Source organism: Megalops cyprinoides, chromosome 11 (assembly GCF_013368585.1).
Source record: "Megalops cyprinoides isolate fMegCyp1 chromosome 11, fMegCyp1.pri, whole genome shotgun sequence".
In the NCBI taxonomy this organism is placed as follows: Eukaryota; Metazoa; Chordata; class Actinopteri; order Elopiformes; family Megalopidae; genus Megalops; species Megalops cyprinoides.
This window is the reverse complement of record NC_050593.1, coordinates 15,091,095-15,106,367: the sequence shown is the minus strand read 5'-3', so window position 1 is coordinate 15,106,367 and position 15,273 is coordinate 15,091,095. Positions and strand designations below refer to the sequence as shown.

The 15,273-nt window shown below is 41.9% G+C and overlaps 2 protein-coding genes across 3 annotated transcripts; both read left to right on the top strand.

Moving 5' to 3' along the window:
* The first annotated feature begins 2,264 nt into the window (after positions 1-2,264).
* On the top strand, positions 2,265-8,191 carry LOC118785831 (UBX domain-containing protein 4-like). 2 transcript variants are annotated; one of them, XM_036540771.1, is made up of 13 exons: positions 2,265-2,419; positions 3,046-3,148; positions 3,393-3,421; positions 3,678-3,796; positions 4,304-4,511; positions 4,824-4,956; positions 5,073-5,127; positions 5,432-5,596; positions 5,859-5,986; positions 6,294-6,396; positions 6,638-6,769; positions 7,136-7,338; positions 7,537-8,191. In XM_036540771.1, the coding sequence occupies exons 1-13, from the start codon at positions 2,338-2,340 to the stop codon at positions 7,673-7,675; spliced, it is 1,599 nt and encodes a 532-aa protein (XP_036396664.1). In that variant the 5' UTR covers positions 2,265-2,337; the 3' UTR covers positions 7,676-8,191. The 2 variants fall into 2 exon arrangements, with proteins under 2 accessions (XP_036396664.1, XP_036396663.1); XM_036540770.1 differs by having other exon boundaries at positions 7,133-7,338.
* A 2,037-nt stretch (positions 8,192-10,228) lies between these two features.
* LOC118786269 (N-myc-interactor-like) lies at positions 10,229-13,615 on the top strand. The gene is made up of 10 exons (XM_036541395.1): positions 10,229-10,312; positions 10,461-10,499; positions 10,686-10,745; positions 10,858-11,016; positions 11,596-11,712; positions 11,802-11,964; positions 12,194-12,300; positions 12,535-12,721; positions 12,845-12,948; positions 13,274-13,615. Exons 2-10 carry the CDS (start codon positions 10,467-10,469, stop codon positions 13,475-13,477), a joined length of 1,134 nt encoding a protein of 377 aa, XP_036397288.1. The 5' UTR covers positions 10,229-10,312; positions 10,461-10,466; the 3' UTR covers positions 13,478-13,615.
* The last annotated feature ends 1,658 nt before the right edge of the window (positions 13,616-15,273 follow it).

Here is a 15,273-nt window from a genome sequence, read left to right as displayed (position 1 = left end):
GTTTGCTCTACTTAGCACAACAGCCCCAGGGGTGCAGTCTTAACGATCCAGGGCCTGATTTAATAAAACAGCACTTTGCAGAGTCCAGTTCGGGTTGGGAGTAAATTAGCTCTCTGCGCTCATGGAACTGCAGACGAGTGATCCAGCGGCACTCTGCAACTCCGTCTTTCTCGGACAAGTAGCATTAGGAAACAGGACCGACACACTGCAGAATGTGTTATTTTAGCACTTTGCATTGAATCTGCATCTGTTTGTAACATTTATAGCATCCTTATGTGAAACCTTAAATGGGGTTGGGATTTCTGATAATGCCCTTGCTATTTGACCATTAAATGTGGAGCTTTTTCTTTGCATTACCCTCAGCAGATAAGGAGATTGCTTGCAACAGACCTTTCTGATAAATAAGTGACCTAAATGTCTAAAACCTATTTGTCTAGAATATCGCTTACGAGCTACATATCTGCAAAATGGGTTTTTAATATGAAGGGGGTGATCCAACAATTTCACCGCCTAGTCCTAGACGGGAAAGGGGATCTCTTTAAGAGCACGCAATTAAAGAGCACCATACCTGGGGTAGACTAAATAATGGAAACGCCAGACAATATATGAATATTTATTAACGAATAAGAAATATTGCCCTTAGCTTTCAATAGTTTCAGTTCTTCTCGAAATGCTGTTACACAAATTTTGAACGGTTCTGATGCAGTTTTCTTTCTTTTGCGTATGTCGTCATGATTTTCTACACAATTCCCCGACACAATAATTTCCCAGTTTCTGTGATTGACGCACCTGCAATTCGAGCATCGACTATTTCACCTATTTCAAATTAGACCTCATTTCGCTTTAGAAACTCACATTTAAGTGTTCATTTTAAAACATATTTCATAGCAGAGATATATTGGTAATTCGAACTGAAAGACAAACACCTGTCTAGACTCCTTTTTAATAACAAATTACCTGCTTCAAATAGGAGTCCTTTTTCATCTAGTGTTTATTATATTGTCTACCCCCAAACGCCCAAATGAGCAAATAACACCATATGGATATCCATTTGTTAAAAGTTTGAAAACATATTGTGTCTCCGGATACAAAGTTCGCTATTATATACAGATACAGTATTATTATGGGGGGGGGGACATTTGTTATGCCATTACACTTAATGGAGAAACGAGATCCGTTCGCAGAGGTGGCTTTGTAGTGCGGCGTGGGTTTACAATAATATGGAAATAGCGTCATCTGCTGGTCACACACATTATGACCGCCTACAATGACAAGAAATGGCCCCTTTACCCCAAACCCCCACTTGTTTATAGTGTGGATGTTTGATCCCGAATATTACACACCAGCACGTTGCCTTAATGGAACTAGCTACTTCTTTAAATTATACTGGAAGAACAAACATGGTTAAACAAACGGTGAAATCTAGCAGGATCTGCCCTTGACCTGCCTGTATTCATGTTTGTGCTGGAGTCATACAGTCCAATAATACACATATTTCAAAGTTACATCTGCAATTTCCCTACGAGGTAGCTAGCTAGGTGAATCGGTCATTACGTTATTATATGGACTTATAAAGAGTTCATACGAAGCATCTCAACCTGCCCGCTCGCCCTAACCCCTTCCTCGGAGGCGCCCTCATCTTTTTTTCCCGAAAAATCAATTATTCAATTATTATACAAACCATGAACATGAACAAAGCCAGAAAGTATAATAAATCGTCACATAAGATTATATTTAAAATAAATGTCCAAAGTCCTTTGCGCTTTTTTTTTAAATCCTTCCATTGCTGTTTTTTTTTAGATCCTTCAGTTCCTGGAGGATATGATTAAAATTCGACTTACGATCAGTCCATCTCTTCTTGTGTATATGAAATTTCCCCATAATAATTAAAAATTGAACAAAAACATTATTTTACATTCATGTTGTCGTCTGAAAAATAAATACAAACATCTAAACCATTCAAAACAATTATGTCCAGTTTTTCTTCTTACAAAGTTCTCAACATCAATCCAAAATACTTTGGCATACGTGCATTGATAACAGAGGTGGATAATTGTTTCTTTTAACAAAAAATTACAAGAATATTTATTAAATATCCTTCACCGGGGTAGGGGGGGGGGGGGGTGTGGGACACGACTATGACGTTGTCGCACCAGTGGACTACAACTCCCATGATTATCGAGACCTGAAATGAAAAGACTACATTTCCCTTGACATTCTGTATCCGTTTAACGTAGCTGGCTGGCTAGTCCAGTTCCGTAACAGTGAAGGTTCAGACTAAACTGATGTGATCGAAGATCACAACGCCGAAAGGGGGACTGACATCATTTTGCAAAAATGCTCTGGTTTGAGGGCTCTATCCCTGCTGCCATCGTCTCAGCCAAACAGCAAAACTCCGTCTTCGTCGTCGTGATAACTGGTAACTAGCTAACCATCTAGCTCCCTAGCTTTCTATCTTGGTTAGTCCAGACAAGGCCTAGCTAGCTAGCTGGAAGATAGCAGAAATAAGCCCTGTCATTATTGTTTGGACAACTTGCTGTTCTGCGTTACCCACTTAATTACCACCTCGCTTGATTAAAGGAAAGACAACGTTTACCTTATAGTTAATGTCATTTGGACACTGGAAGAGAATTGGAATTCGACATGGCTGGGTAGCTAGCTAGATAGATTGCTGTGTTCGAGACATAATTTTATGCAAAATCTTAACAGGTTTGACAGATAGCTCCTGTATAACGTTATTCGTAGCAGCTTGCGAGCCAGTGTACCTGTTCCCTAGCTAACTTAGGTACTCCTTAGCGGTACGGCACTAGGTAGTTTTGCTAGATAGCTACAGTAAACATAATTTGCAATCTGAAAGGCCACCGATTATTTGATGGAATTTTCAGTATTTGGTGAACGTATGGAAGCTACATCTACCTAATTGACATTTGCCGTGGGTTGTCATAGAATTTGTGCAGTTTTGAGCAAGGCTTCACCTCCGTGTGTGCCGGTGTTTACACAAGGGTGACACTTACAATACGGGCCTCTGGCGACGTTATCTTTCAGGAGACGATGAGCAGTCCACACAGATGTTGTCCAGCTGGGAGGACGGTAGAGTGGCAGAGGCGACGGATCACTGTTTTGTCGCAATTAAGATAGACGCCAAAAGGTAATTTACGCTCTTATTTCATAAAACACCGGCGTTCAAGCTAAGAAAGAGTAGTCATAAATACCATTTTATGTTGATAGTTTTAAAGATAGGTGCACACCACTTCAGCTGTAAGGTTAGTGATCTGTTAATACCTTTTTGGCAAGATTTGTGACGGGAGACTGTAGTCGGTACTGCAGTTATTTTGCACTGTACGACGCAGTTACACATTCGAAGCTAATATATATTTTTTTCTATCTTGCAGTGAAACCTGTGTGCAGTTCTCACAAATCTGTATCCTTTTTGAGTTGTAACTTGAAGTCAGGTGCCATGCTTTTTGACTGTAGTTGTCGTCTCCAGTCTGTTATAGGGAGAGGACAGAAGGCGGTGAGTATCAGTCATCTGGAGTGTGACACGAATCTTTCCCCTCAGCCTTTATCAAAAGGCAGAACTACCCCTCCGCAATAGTTTCTAAAAAAGACTGCTCTTCTAAACCAACGCTTACAGTGTTGTGCTGCATCTGTGCGCTTCCCTTAATGCTCTTTGAAAGATCCGGTAGTCTGCATCCCATCCAGTTTCTTCATAGGAGAAAATGGAATTCCGCTGGAGGTGATTGCTGGCAGCGTATCAGCAGAGGAACTTGTGAAGCGGATCAACAAGGTCAAACAGGTAAAACTCAAAAGCAGCAGTGCTGCCATCCCGGCCATGCAGCACACAGGGTCTTACCTTGACAATGAGAACCTGTCAGTGCACGCTGATAGCGAGCAAGCTCTGAAGAGGTAGAAAACAAAGATTGGTCACCTGGAGCCTACATATTTTTACATATTTTTTTGATGTTGTGTGCTTATCGCTCCTCGTTCCTTCACAATTCTGTCGTGGATTCTGTCAGTGATTGCCTACTGTTTTTACAGAACCATTTTCAACTGTGAAGACTGATTAACTGATAAGCATTTTCCAGTACGTTGTTAACTATTCTAGACTTATTCTAGACAGAAGCAACTAATCAATGTCATGACGCGCACTGACCCTAGATGTAATGTGAAAATGTTGTAACAAAGGTACTGTTTAGATTAAAAAGTATAGTACTCTGAATGTTCTTGGGAGCAGTTAGAGTTTGGTTTTCTGTAGCTGTCACATGTGATAGCTGGACTGACTGACTATTCCCTTGATGGGCAGATGCATACACAGGAGGTGGAGGTGGAGGTCAGGGTTGGCGATCAGCCCAGCGTGCACCCAGAAGCACCCCCAGAAGTACTCCCTGTGCCTGATGTCACCCCAGATCAAAATGCGCGGCAGCCCTCCCCGGCTGAGAATGACGAGTCTGGCCACACCTTGCCACCCAGCACAGCCAATGAGAGCACTGCTCCACCAGCCACATCCAAAGGTGACTGACTCCAGTCAAGAGGAAGTGTCATAGCTGTTGTCCCTTCAAAAATGTTTCACACCAGGAAGATCAGAAATGAATACCAGAATGCAGCCACCTTAATCACTGGAATTAGATCCATGTGTTCTGTGAGAGGCGAGTCTGAAAGTAGGCTGGAGATAGGAATATATGCTGTTTTGAAACATATTTTTACATTCTCACGATCTGTCACAAAGTAAGAACTAGCAGGACTCACACTTCATGTGTAGCGTAATTGGAGATGCCAGTCTGTAGTGGCCTCTCTTAACTTTTTTCCCTCCGTCTTTTCCCCAGAATCCCTGTCCAGGCCAGCAGAGGAGGGGGGCGCCTCGGGGTATGTGACCCCGGCCGAGGACAGGAGCCTGTCGTCAGATGACGTTTCCCTCAGCTCTCAGTCTGAAGAGGCCCTTGATGCCAAAGTGGAGAGGTGAGCAGCCATGGATGAAATTCCCATATAATCCATATGTGTATGTGTGTATATAACTGACATGTTGAGGGCTGAGTATCCTCAGTTGATGTACTTTGTCCTTAAACACCGCCTAGGCTAACGAAGAAACTGGAGGAGAGACGGGAGCGGAGGAAGAAAGGAGAGGAGGAGGTAATTCCCCTGATGAAGTCAGTGTCCAGGCAGCTTTTATTTGGCTTTCATGTTTGCCTGCATATTTACACTCTCCCAGCAGTGAGAGATCCAGCTTCTGCCTAAAACAAGTGTATTTGCTCGTTTGCAGAAGGTTTTAGTGTAAGCTTTTGGTGTAAGATTTTGTAAGAAAAAGTGAAGGGAGGGGTGTTACTTCAGACGCATGTGGATCCATAAATGGGTTTAATTGCTCCAGACACACAGCCGTGTGAATTCTTTGGCCGTGCTGCTAGCTGATGTTTTTGTTCTCTTTGTTTTTGCGCAGAATGAGATAAAGAAGGAGATGGAGCGCAGGAGGCTGGGAAAGGAGATGCTGGACTATAAAAGGAAGCAGGAAGGGGAGAGGACCAAGCGCATGCTGGAGGAGCGGAACAGGGAGAAGGCGGAGGAGAGGGCGGCCCGGGAGCGCGTGAAGCAGCAGATTGCCCTGGTGAGGACCCCTCTGCTCCCGAGGCCACGGGTTTACGGAGTGACATGTTTCAGTGACACCAGGAGACGCTGCTCTCCCGCGTCGCGTAGTGGGCTGTAATGACACAGGCAGCTAGAGGGCCATTGGCTGTAAAAGTACACGTTGGTAGTAGTAGGCCTTGGCTGTAATGACTCAGGTGGATAGTGGGCTCTGGCTGTAAGGGCGTAGGCAGGGTACCATTTTAAAGGCAGCAGGGAATGCTGACGAGGATGTCTGCCTGCAGGACCGGGCGGACCGGGCGGCTCGCTATGCCAAGAACAAGGAAGAGGTGGAGGCGGCCAAGGCAGCAGCACTGCAGGCCCGACAGGCAGAGCTGGAGGCCAAGAAGGAGGCCCTGCAGAGAGAGAGGAGGTATGGAGCCCCGCACAGAGTCCACTTACCTCTGAATAAACATAATTCACCTGTCCCTTCCATTCAAATTATTTTTGTTTCAATTATACAGAAGTAATATAAGCATTTATCTCAATGCTGAAATCTCTGTAAATGTAGTGATTATGAACGTTAGTTACAGATTGATTCGAGTGACATGCTACTTTCATATTCTCAGTGCAATTGAAAATAAAATGGTGTTGTTCCTCTTAACAAAGTTTAAGCCCTTAGAATTTGCCTGATGCTCCACTTGGCTTTTCTGTAAGTCCTACATGTGCTGCCTTTACAGCGCGATAGCAAGAATACAGTTCCGTCTCCCAGACGGCTCCTCCTTCACCAACCAGTTTCCATCAGAGACCAGGCTGCAGGAGGCCAGGCAGTTTGCGGCTCAGGTTGGTTTGCTGTGCGCACTGGTGCGGGGCCAAATGGCGCTGACTCACTGGGCCTTGGCTGCTGCCTACAGAAACGGGAGCTCCACAATCAGCACACCGTGCACTTCACTGCACATTACAGGATCACACAGTCCTGTTCTTTATGCATCATTAAATTAAAGTATTATATTTAATGAAAAATAAAGGAAAACAAACATTTCTGGTACATATGATTTGATTTCTCATCACCTTCTCCAAACAGGAAGTAGGAAACCGGTATGGGCATTTCTCTCTGGCCACCATGTTCCCCAGGAGAGAGTTCACCGGGGAGGATCTCGACAAGACCTTACTGGAGCTGGAGCTGGCTCCCAGCGCCTCTATTGTGCTGCTGCCTGTGAGTGCTAACTTCTCAGTGTGCACCCCCCCTAATGTTTGTTCTACCTAATTCTGCCAAGAACTTTCTGCTAAGGAGTCACATTTTTGGCACCAGGTTTGTGAGGTAATGGTGATGTGATCATTTTTGGTGTATTTTTTCGTGTGACGTAGATTTATTTTGGAAAACCTTCTTGAACTGGCCATTATTTTCTGTGTGTGTGTGTGTGTGTGTGTGTGTGTGTGTGTGTGTGAGTGTGTGAGAGAGAGAGTTGGAGAGCTTGTGTGAGTATGATGCGAGAGAAAATGTGCTTTGTAAGTTTGATACCGATCAGACTGATACCGGTGGGCCTGCTGGCCTGTCTCTCGTGTTTTGGCTCTGCAGCAGACGGGAAGGCCGGCCAACACAGTTGTGCAGTCCTCTGGAGGGGGCATCTGGGCAGTGCTGGGGACCATTTTCTACCCCCTGCTGGCTGTTTGGAGGTTCATTAGCAGCTTCCTCTTCTGCAGCCCCCCGCCCCCTGGCCCCTCCCACAGGGCCCCACCCCAGCGACCCAGTCCTGCCGCCACCTCTTCCAGCGAGCCAAATAGGTAGATACCTTACACAGAGAAACTGAAGAGCTGACAGCAGTTTCTCGTGAAAACAGATGTGATTTTGGAAAGCAAAGCCCTCAATTTGTTCCTGTCAGCATATTTTATAATTACTGCTCTCTGCAACTGACTTCAGGTCACAAAGTTGTTTTTTTAATGCTACATTTTAATTAGTGTTTTTATTCCATTCATCCTCAGAGAATCTATTCGTAAACGAGTTCTGGAAAAACGACCGGAAGACTTCAAAAAAGACGGCAAAATCTACAGGCTAAAGACTCAGGAAGACAGCGAGGACGACAACAATACCTGGAACGGCAACTCTACCCAGCAGATGTAGCTCACTGATACTCGATACTGTGCAATAATGTTTGTTTTTTCTTTTTTCTTACCAGGTTTGAGTACATGTCAGTGGTGGATTCTGCTTTTTTTGGGGCTGCAGTAATGCTTTCCTGTACACGCCTGGTCCTGCTGTCCCCTTGCATGGTTAACTAGATATAATCAAGTGACTTCCCAGTTGGCTTGGACAGCATTTGATTTTTGTCATCATTTCATAACTGATTCTCCCTCTGTAGAATATGGCCAGAGCCTTATTTTGGCACTGAAATACCTGTATATCGGCTATCAGGAGATACAAGGTCTGAGTATGCCAAGAGCTTGATCATATTAATTAACACCGTTTCAAGAAATAAAGTGTGATTTCCAAGGCAACAATCTGTTTTATTTAATGATGGATTAATGAAGAAAACTAGTCAGGCGAAAATGTGAAACGAGTGGCAGTTGTGTGTTTTATATTAAGGTTGTTGTTCCCTAATGCGTGTATCGTCTGCCCAGGCAGCAGAATGTACTACTACTAGTTGAAAGTGGGAATACTTTACAGATCTCATTTAATAATAGGAATAAAAAAGGTTTTTCAACTAATGACTTTTGATCTGTTCTTTTTCATATAATTTGTGTGTTCATGACAAATACTAATATATTTGTCATGACTTACACATATCTGTATGTCATACTAGATGAATTCAGAATTCCAAATCATAGCCTCCATTCACTGTGCAGTGTGTACAGGGTGAAGAAATTCCTGGCAGTATCTATAATTATTGGTGTACCTTTGCTTTTGACCTGTGTGTCTCCTGGCAATTTCATTTGGTACTCATCATGGCTGTAGATGTCAATACAGTGGCTATGCTTTATCCAGAGGTTTGATGTTGCATAACAGCAGTGTTTTACCATACAAATGTACATAGAAAATACTATGGACATCCCTGGAGGTATATTTGAAAAGCCATTTAACTTTATCGGTGGCTATGTATGAAAACAAGAGGCTCTCATAAGAGACCTTGGCAATGATGGAACCCGGGCTGATGCTGCAAACACACACCCTGTCACAACTCCTGGGTATGTTTCTACTGGGCAAGGAATATATGGGTACCCACAATATTGGAAGGCCTCATCATGTGTGTCTATGGTTTGTTAAAAATGTCAGATTGCAGATTGTAGTGATTCGTAAACGCATTATGCATAATTAAGAATTCTCATTTTCCATATAAGATTCATACGCTATAATTCAGTGTGATATGTCGCTCTTCATGTGAGCATTCCAGGGAGCTCTACAGTAAGATTAAAAATGACAAAATCAGCTAGATGTCCAAAGGATAGACATGTGAACAGGTAAATCAAATCAATTGTAGCTGTAGTCGGAATTGAAGGCCTACTCCCACTGAAAGGCAACTATGAGGGATTGGTGTAATATCTGAGAAGAAGCCAGAGTGGAATTTCTTCATTATCTTTCCAAAGCTGTATGGCCACTATTTTTCTTTAGGTTAGCGAGGAATGGAATATTGTGGATTGGCCCGTAATTTTCCCATTCTTCACGAGACAGGACAGACTTTACTGTACAGAGTACTCTACAGGGATATGGCTGTGGAGGGCATCTGGAGCTTCATTTTTATCATTACGAAGTTGAAGAAATTACTTGACCAACCTGCACTGATATTGCTTTTGGGTTCAGTAGTTTGTCGATTGTCTTAAACAGTCTGACTAATTTCACCCGATGGAATGGGACCTGAACGGTAAGATGATTTAGCTATTGTCATTTTTCTGGTATTTCAGACTATTACATTCCCACGTTTAAGAAAAAACGGAGAGACGTTCTCCTCCAATCAATGCCTCCCAGTTTGAATATTTTCAGTTCACTGAAACCAAGAAGTGGCGTTTGGGGGAAATGGTTGAGGTGCGAAGTGGTACCGCTGTCTGAATTACATTGGAGTGTGGAGTGCGGTGATATAGGTACATTGTCTCACCAATAAGTGATGATACCCGGAGCGTCCAGATCAGTTACCGCATTGAAGGCATGCGCATTTTCCTTTATGCTTAACGATGAAATCGCAGCATATAGAGCCAATGCCGCTCCGTCAGACAGGCTCACCTGTCTGCAAAGCATAATCTGACTGTATTCTTATACAATTAACAACGGCTTGAAATATGGCTAAAAGGCCATAGATAAGTATGCACCCTGTCTTCATCTAGTGTGATCCGTCCGGTTGCAGGTTGGCTCCGTATAGTACTAAATATGGGAATTTAAATGTAGCCTAACATAACCACCAGGCGGCGTTAAATCATAAGAAGAGGGACGGTAATTGCACGACTATGATGACAGACAACAAAAATATCACTTCGTTAAAGATAACATTCACTTTTATTTAAAAATATTTATTTTACATATGTGTCTGTTTTAAAACAACATATTGCTAATTATTTATATGTTTCGTCAGTTCACTTGTTTTGTATGTTATTTAGGTTATCAAAGTGTGCAGTCCACGATAGCTTTCACTTTTTGTTTCGGAATTGTCCCCGTGACTTCTGGGAAGGTACATAACCTAGGAATAAAGCACACAAGTTGCGGGCACATATACGGTGGACGTTGAACTCTCAAACTTAAGGAGCTAGGTTTTGCATTAAAAAGAAGAAGAGTGCAGTAAGTAACCAGAAGCCTACAGTCGTTCAAGTATCTTAATACTGTGGAAATATATTGTCATGTAACGACATTTGTATAACCGCATCTCTGAACGGCCGCTGCCTGTGTATAGCGAAATGTAAATAAACTAGCTTTCCTTTTTATGCAGATAACAATGGCTTCCCTAGAAGATTTCGACATTGGGTTGGTAAGTATTGTGTTACTGAATATTTATATGGATAGATACAGAGGGAAGCTACATTGTACAGGTAGCAGACAGCAGATAAGTAATTGAATAGGCCTATAGTTAAAACATTACAATGCTTTTGAAAAAAACTACCAATAAATCAACCATGCATACTGTGTCTAGTTAACGTTTCCCTATTTGATAAAGCTGTCTCCAGAGGAACAAAAGCAGTTCACGGAAGCCAGGGAAGAACTGGAGAAGTGGAAGGTGAGGGGGGAAATGTAGTCTTTTTTGATTCACTAATCTTTAAATTTTTGTATCATGCTCCTCTGGATGGCCTTTGCAGATGTTAAAATCAGTGCCTTGTTTTATCATTCAGAGGAAGGTTGAAAATGCCGAGACGGAGAAATCGAGGCTGATCCTAGACAAATTGGAAATGGAAGAGACCAAGAAGCAAGCACAGAAAGAAACTATGGACCTTCTGGCACAACAGCAAAAGAACGCTGAAGCAGCTTCAAGAATGAGGAGAGGGCTAGAGGTGCATCACACTTATTGCATCAAATCAGACACTAAACACTGATCGTAGTTATCAACCATTGTGTTTTGATATGACCTTCTTTTTGCTGCAACAACAGCACTTGTTCAGTTCTTACAAACCAGTCACTTGTTCAAATTGTGTTCCAGTTAGAACCAATGTAAATTTCTTACCTTGTCTAGATTAGAATGATCCATTTGTTGGATTATGCACAAGTATGGGGTGATTGCTGTTGCCACTGAAAGTTGAGGCCAACCAGTTTGTGGCTTGATTACATTGTCTTCAAACTATAGCACACACAAGACTTGAATACCACTGAGATAGACAGTACCTTAGCTTTCTTATGCAAGTAGCCAGTTTTATTATCAGTGGTGAACAGCTGGCCCCTCTAGAAATGGGTGATTTAGGGATATGGGAATCACATTGAGTCACATTGGACTACTGCCTGAATGGAAAATATTGTTGATGTTCGGGGAATACATTTCCCATATCTGCTTGTATAATAATTTTTTGTTTGTTTGTTTGTTTTGTTTTAGTTTGAATCAATGATTTCAGCACTTGACATCCTTTATTTCTGCGTAGGATGATATCCTGGAACTTGAAAAATGCAACCAGACACTGAAGGAAAAATTAAAGGAATACGAGGGCATGCTGAAGAACAAACAGGCTGAGCGCGACGCCCTTCAGCAAAAGTTCAAGGTAGACATTTCACTCCAGAGATACCTTACAGAAGAGATTTTGCGAATGCAGGCACATCTGGTCCTGGGTCTTATTTGCGGTTTCTCCAGATTCACGCAGATATCCCGGAGAAGAAGGTGATATTCACAGAGGCGTTAAAGGAGGGAGAGGAGGAGGATTGTAAGGACATCGTGAGTGTGTTCACCATCATTCAGAGGCCCTCGTTCAACCTTAAGGGAGGCCATGCCCTCATCACTTTTGAGGAAGAAAAAGGTGCAGGACTTTCCTCTTCTACCTGTTTGCCTGTCTGTTGTTGGCCAGCATCTAAAGTTAAAACAACCTTGAGGGATTTCCTTGGGGGAACAAACCTTCATTGGTATCATAAAGTATAATGAAGGGTTGAGCCTTGGCTGTTACTGTAATATATATTGTGTGTTGTCATATTAAAGAAAAACATCAAATTGTCCAGTTGAATAATAAATGATGTGTCACCTTTTTACAGTGGCAGAAAAAATCCTAAAGCTGACCAAGTGCTCAGTCATATGTGACAACACCAAGATGGATGTGAAACCATACTGTTTGGCGCTGGATCCATCTGTAAAGTTTGAGGTATGAGTCTACAGTCTTTAATTAAGGAAGGATGTACAGCAAGGTGGTGGTCTGCGTTTAGGTTCGAGATGATAGACAACCTAAGTTCAATGTTAGACAGACCACTCATTAAAAAGATAGAATGTCAGTTACCATTTACATAACCTGTTCTCCCTTCTCATCTGCTTGTGAATGTTAATTGTGTAGTAACCAGTAGTACTTACCCATCATCGTTTATATCTTCCTGCCCGTCAGGTGCACATGAATGTTTCTAAGAGAAAGATTCGGTTCTCCAACACAACCCCTTACCTACCTGAGGAGCGTATGAGGGATCGGCTGGAAATTAGCTTTTCCAAGCCTAGCCAAGGAGGGGGGGAGGTGGAGAAGGTGGCTTACAACAAGGACACTGGAGCGGGCGAAATCACCTTTCTCAACACTGGAGGTATTTGTAGAGCGAAGCCGTTTGTTGACAAGAAATACATGTTTCATCCAATGACCATTCAATGAATGAATAGTGAAGGGAAAAAAATAGTGTTGTTATACTAACCATCCTGCATTCTTTTAGTTGCTGAGCGTTTGACCCTCAGGAAGAAGTACTGCATAGATGCCAGTCGTGAGGCAGATGTCAACATCTTTCCGTATTTTGAATACCAGCTGAGAAAGTTTCAGGTGAAGTTAAATATTCAAGCGCTTGATTTTGCATGAGTCTTTAATAAGTCCTCAGTGTTGTAGACTGTTGATTCACCAGTTTTGTGTTTTATTGTTTCTGAATGCATTGTGGTACTATGTGGTACTATTCTACAACCTAACCTCATTATTTTAGTCATCCTTCATTTCTTTAAATTATGGCCTGATATGTAGTTGTAGTCTGTATTACTGGCACTGTATTACTTACTTCCTATTACTTCTACTGTGGTAGACTGCAAAGATGTTCCGTGTTGAAGCGTGTATAAGAATATATATGTTGGGCTTGACCTGCTGTGCTTGGTTGCAGACTTTCTGTGGGGCCTCCAGGCGCTCGGTCTTGCTGGGGGGAATCCAGGACACTGGGGAAGAGGAGGATATGCAGGATCAGCTGGAGATCCACTTCCAGAAGCCCAGCAACCACGGAGGAGAGGTGGAGAGCATCAGGTACCTCTCCAAAGGGAGATCGGCTGTAGCCTACTTCAGCGAGGATGCTGCTGAAGCTGAGGCTTAAGCCAGGGGTAACCGTCGGCCATTAGAGTCAGGCTGTGAAGACATGGAAAGCAAGTGGACCACCAACTTTCATAATAGGGTGATAGAAGAGAAGAAGTTAGCCTCATGATTTACTTCAGAATAAGTCTTTTCTACTACCCAGGCCCTTTATATATTAATCTCAATGGAAACTCAATGCAAGAGATGTGCACTTAAGGCAAATAAATGTGGAAATCGATCTATTCGGGAATATTTGGATAGGATCTTGGAGGAGCTGAAAATGTGACATGTATAACCAATGTGTCCAATATTCAATGAGTGGAACGGGTATGCTTTGAAAAAATTGCTGATGCTGCTGTTATAAATCATTTAAATGATTAGCACATTTAGTTGTGGTGGGTCTGAAAAATCTGTAATAAATTCATTCACTGTTTGTTATACCCTTACAGACAGCCGGGCCTCTGTATTACATACATATTGAAAACTGCTTATGCATAAAGTAATATAGTAAACAATTTATACATATATGCAATTTTGTTGCACATGTCAGAGGATTGATCTTGACTTGACACACAAATGTAATATTAAACACACTGCAGAAGCTTCTCCATTCATCTGTTCAATAAATTTCCCTCTGGTATCTGGTTTTGCCATTCACTGTGGATCAGTCTTTATTTGAAAGTGTTTAAAGAAAAAAGAAAGTGTTGAAAGAAAGGCCAACTGTAAGCCTACTTCATCATTATTTTGTGCCTTGACTATTTTTTTCCTGTTGTGTGGTTGTTTGATTGATTTGATTGATTTTGGTTGTGTTTTGCCTCCATTATAAGAAAGCATAAGTCCAAATAGGCATATAAGGTTATTTTCGTGGTTTTTGCATAATCGGTGATGTTCAGAGATGAATATGTGCATCCATGCATTCCTGACTAATATGCAGTAATGACGCAATGGCAGCAAACACTAGAGGGTGCTACAGCTGTAAACATGGACTGAAAGAAAATCAAACGTTTTCTGTTGTAGAAGTAGGACACATTGTATTGTGTTTTAGAGTTGATTTTTAGATCTTTTCTCCGGCTTCCTGTGACTCTGTGAATCTCTCGCTGAATGCTGGGTATGTGGAGAGACAAGATAAAAAAATATTAGAAAAAGTGTAGTATGGCTCTGCTGTTGGTTTGAACACTTCAATTTGCATAGATATTCAATAGAGCAATGAAGGTTGTGAGACAAATACAGTATATACAATGTATACACATGGAAGATTATGCCATCCTAACTTTCATCTGTCAGTTACTTCAGATGAAACCTGATTTTAGGGAATGACTAAATAATTCAAGTGTTGCTTTTGCATTAGTCCAGTATCATATGTTACTTATAAACCACTGATTTTTGCTTTTGTTTATTCATGAACATTAACATGAGAATGAGGGCGGCAATGTAGCATAGTGGTAAGGTGCAGGACTCATAACTGAAATGGTGCTGGTTTGATTCCTTGCTGGGGCACTACTTTTTTACCTTTGGGCAAGGTACTTAACCCAGAATTGCCTCTGTAAATATCCAGCTGTATAAATGGGTAACATGTAAAAAAGTTGTAACCTATGTAAGTTGCTCTGGTTACGAGTGTTTGCTAAATGCCAATAATGTAATGAAAATATCAATTCTTAATACCTCTGTGAAGAGGAGTATTGTTTTCATGAAGCTGGATTATCATTCCTATGCATCTTTATAAGACACCTGCAGTATATGGATGTTTATGGTTGGTCTGCAGTAATTTTATTTACAAAAGGATACTTACTTCAACAACTTGTTGAACAAAATGTTTTA

What these genes read in the sequence shown, in the direction of transcription:
- LOC118785831 (XM_036540770.1), top strand. Translation starts at nt 2,338, where the DNA reads ATGCTCTGGTTTGAGGGCTCTATCCCTGCTGCCATCGTCTCAGCCAAA. An exon ending in CTTGATGCCAAAGTGGAGAG is followed by an intron (nt 4,957 to 5,072) that starts GTGAGCAGCCAT and finishes AACACCGCCTAG; the next exon opens with GCTAACGAAGAAACTGGAGG. An exon ending in CCTCTATTGTGCTGCTGCCT is followed by an intron (nt 6,770 to 7,132) that starts GTGAGTGCTAAC and finishes TTGGCTCTGCAG; the next exon opens with CAGACGGGAAGGCCGGCCAA.
- LOC118786269 (XM_036541395.1), top strand. Translation starts at nt 10,467, where the DNA reads ATGGCTTCCCTAGAAGATTTCGACATTGGGTTG. An exon ending in CACTTTTGAGGAAGAAAAAG is followed by an intron (nt 11,965 to 12,193) that starts GTGCAGGACTTT and finishes ACCTTTTTACAG; the next exon opens with TGGCAGAAAAAATCCTAAAG. An exon ending in CACCTTTCTCAACACTGGAG is followed by an intron (nt 12,722 to 12,844) that starts GTATTTGTAGAG and finishes GCATTCTTTTAG; the next exon opens with TTGCTGAGCGTTTGACCCTC.